Source organism: Chiloscyllium plagiosum, unplaced genomic scaffold (genome assembly GCF_004010195.1).
Source record: "Chiloscyllium plagiosum isolate BGI_BamShark_2017 unplaced genomic scaffold, ASM401019v2 scaf_7372, whole genome shotgun sequence".
NCBI lineage: Eukaryota > Metazoa > Chordata > Chondrichthyes > Orectolobiformes > Hemiscylliidae > Chiloscyllium > Chiloscyllium plagiosum.
This window is the reverse complement of record NW_025213863.1, coordinates 22,875-25,596: the sequence shown is the minus strand read 5'-3', so window position 1 is coordinate 25,596 and position 2,722 is coordinate 22,875. Positions and strand designations below refer to the sequence as shown.

Sequence of the window (2,722 nt, the reverse complement as noted above, 5' to 3'; positions counted from 1 at the left end):
GTTAATCCAGTTCCCCCTCACTGTCACTCACTAACTCCTCTCCCTCCCAGCCCCTGTATCTCTATTGAAGTTAATCCAACTCCCTCACACTGTCACTCAGTAACCCCTCCCCCCCCCAGCGCCCTGTGTCACGGACTGTATCTGTATTGATGTTAATCCAGCTCCCTCTCTGTCACTCAGTAACCCCTCTCCCCAGCACCCTGTATCTGTACTGATGTTAATCCAGCTCCCTCACACTGTCACTCAGTAACCCCTCTCCCTCCCAGCGCCCTGTGTCACTGACTGTATCTCTGCTGATGTTAATCCAGCTCCCTCACACTTTCTCTCAGCACAATTGTGAAGGTTTCTCATGAGGAGAGAGAAGGAATTCATGCTCCAGCCAAGTCTGCATGCTGTCTGTTTAATTCTGACAAGAAAGGAAGGACCATCTATCTACAAAGTAAATGGGAGATGCACACACAGAGTGTATACTCCCGTCGCCATGAAATTTAAACCCAGATCATCAAGTCCTGGAATACACAGACATTCAAACATTCAACAGTAAAACAGTTCAAGTCCAGGTCGGAGCCATCAACAGGGCAGTGGCCACTCAGCCCATCACCTCTGGTGCTGGCCCTTGCACAGGGGTCGGGGTCCTTAAACTTTCTGTGGTTTAAGAAGCCCCTTTTTGAAACGGATTAGAATTGACTTGCCCTCCCACCCCCTACAAATCCACATAAATCTTGATCATTTGAAAAGTGCTGAATACAAAGGGATGATCTGAAACAGAGGAAGTATCCTGTTCCAGGTAACTTAACACTTCAGACTGGTTCTCTGTAACGCGAGTTCTCGGATGAACGCTTTGCCAAAGTGTGAAGCCCCTTGACCTGGATTAAGATCCGTGGCGACACAAACATTTGTCGCTGTGGGATAATTCCTCGGAAGCTGTCGGGAAGCCTGAAGCGAATTTACAACGCGTTGCTGCAGAAACATTCCTGGCCCTTGTGCGCTGCAGTCGTGTCGGGTACTCCAGTGTGTGGCTGTAGTGCGTTATCAGGAGAGGGCCACTGAACACTGGGCAACGTCCCCCTTCACTAAACAGCTCTGGGACGGAGACTCACTGCTGTGTGATCACATACATTCAATTATGAAGGGAGCTTTACTCTGTATCTAACCCCCTGTGCTGTCCCTGTCCTGGGGGACAGTGTAGAGGGAGCTTTACTCTGTATCTAAACCCGTGCTGTCCCTGTCCTGGAAGGGTTTGATGGGGGACTGTGTAGAGGGAGCTTTACTCTGTATCTAACCCCCTGTGCTGTCCCTGTTCTGGGGGACAGTGTAGAGGGAGCTTTACTCTGTATCTAACCCCGTGCTGTCCCTGTCCTGGGGGACAGTGTAGAGGAAGCTTTACTCTGTATCTAACCCCGTGCTGTCCCTGTCCTGGGGGACAGTGTAGAGTGAGCTTTACTCTGTATGTAAACTCGTGCTGTCCCTGTCCTGGAAGGGTTTGATGGGGGACAGTGTAGAGGGAGCTTTACTCTGTATTCTAACCCCGTGCTGTCCCTGTCCTGGGGAGTGTTTGATGGGGGACAGTGCAGAGGGAGCTTTACTCTGTATCTAACCCCGTGCTGTCCCTGTCCTGGGGGGGTATTTGATGTAGGGGGAGGGGAGGTGGGGTACAGAGCGTGTTGTAATCAGTGTGCGCGTGAAGGGGTTAACCCATATGTACAATGTGGCACGTCAGGGAGAGGGTTATCATGCAGTCAGGGGAACGGGGTGCACCGTTGACTGAAGGGGCGCGGGGCATTTAAGTGGTGAGCCCCCCCAAGGATGAGGGGCAGAGGTCTAGCCCAAGATGTGGATTCAGGGAGCCCCTCATTACCCCGACCGGACAATGCGCCAGTCGCTACCAAACTAGTCACCTCCACCCGTAACATCTACCCCGCGGGCGAGAGACGTGGTATTTCCTACCTCCCTCCCTCCCCCAATCCCCTACCGGTGAACAGGTGGCCTCTCTGAGACCTCGCCACTTGGTGCGGCCGCGTTCTCTTGCTTGGCCAAGGTGGCAGAGAAGATGCCCAGGAGGTTGTCCAGCCCCAGTAGGTAACCATCCTCGCGGTTCCCCTCCTCCCAAGGCCGGTTGTGCTGCAGGGTGTGGCCCTCAGGCAGGACGGTCGTCTTGCCAAAGTCGATCATCCAGACGTTGACACTCCCCTTCTTCTCGTGGACGAACAGCAAGGAGCTCCCGATGAACTGCCGGAGGAAGGGAACAACGCGTCAGGGGGGGCGCTGAAGACGGAGCGGGGGAGGGCGGGCGAGCGGTCAACGCAGTTTAAAAGGAGACGGCCGCTCGAGGAAAGTGTCCGCAATTTTTGTCTCTTGCTGAACCGTCATAGAGATGTCCTGCACGGAAGCAGGCCCTTCGGCCCAACCCCTCCATACTGACCATAGAGTCATAGAGATGGACAGCACGGAAGCAGGCCCTTCGGCCCAACCCCTCCATACTGACCATAGAGTCATAGAGATGGACAGCACGGAAGCAGGCCCTTCGGTCCAACCCGTCCATGCTGACCAGATATCCCAACCTAATCTAGACCCACCTGCCAGCACCCGGCCCATATCCCTCCAAACCCTTCCTATTTATATCCCCATCCAAATGCCTCTTAAATGTTGTCGTTGTACCAGCCTCCACCACTTCCTCTGGCAGCTCATTCCATACACGCACCACCCTCTGTGTGAAAAAGTT

General features: G+C 53.8%; 1 protein-coding gene across 1 annotated transcript in view; it reads right to left on the bottom strand.

The window, feature by feature from the left end:
* Positions 1-1,588: 1,588 nt before the first annotated feature.
* Positions 1,589-2,722, bottom strand: part of LOC122547734 (inositol-trisphosphate 3-kinase B-like) — a 5,890-nt gene continuing 4,756 nt past the window's right edge. The window contains exon 3 of the mRNA XM_043686319.1: positions 1,589-2,229. Coding sequence (XP_043542254.1) covers positions 1,969-2,229 — 261 coding nt within the window. The 3' untranslated portion in view covers positions 1,589-1,968. The remainder of the gene's footprint in view (positions 2,230-2,722) is intronic.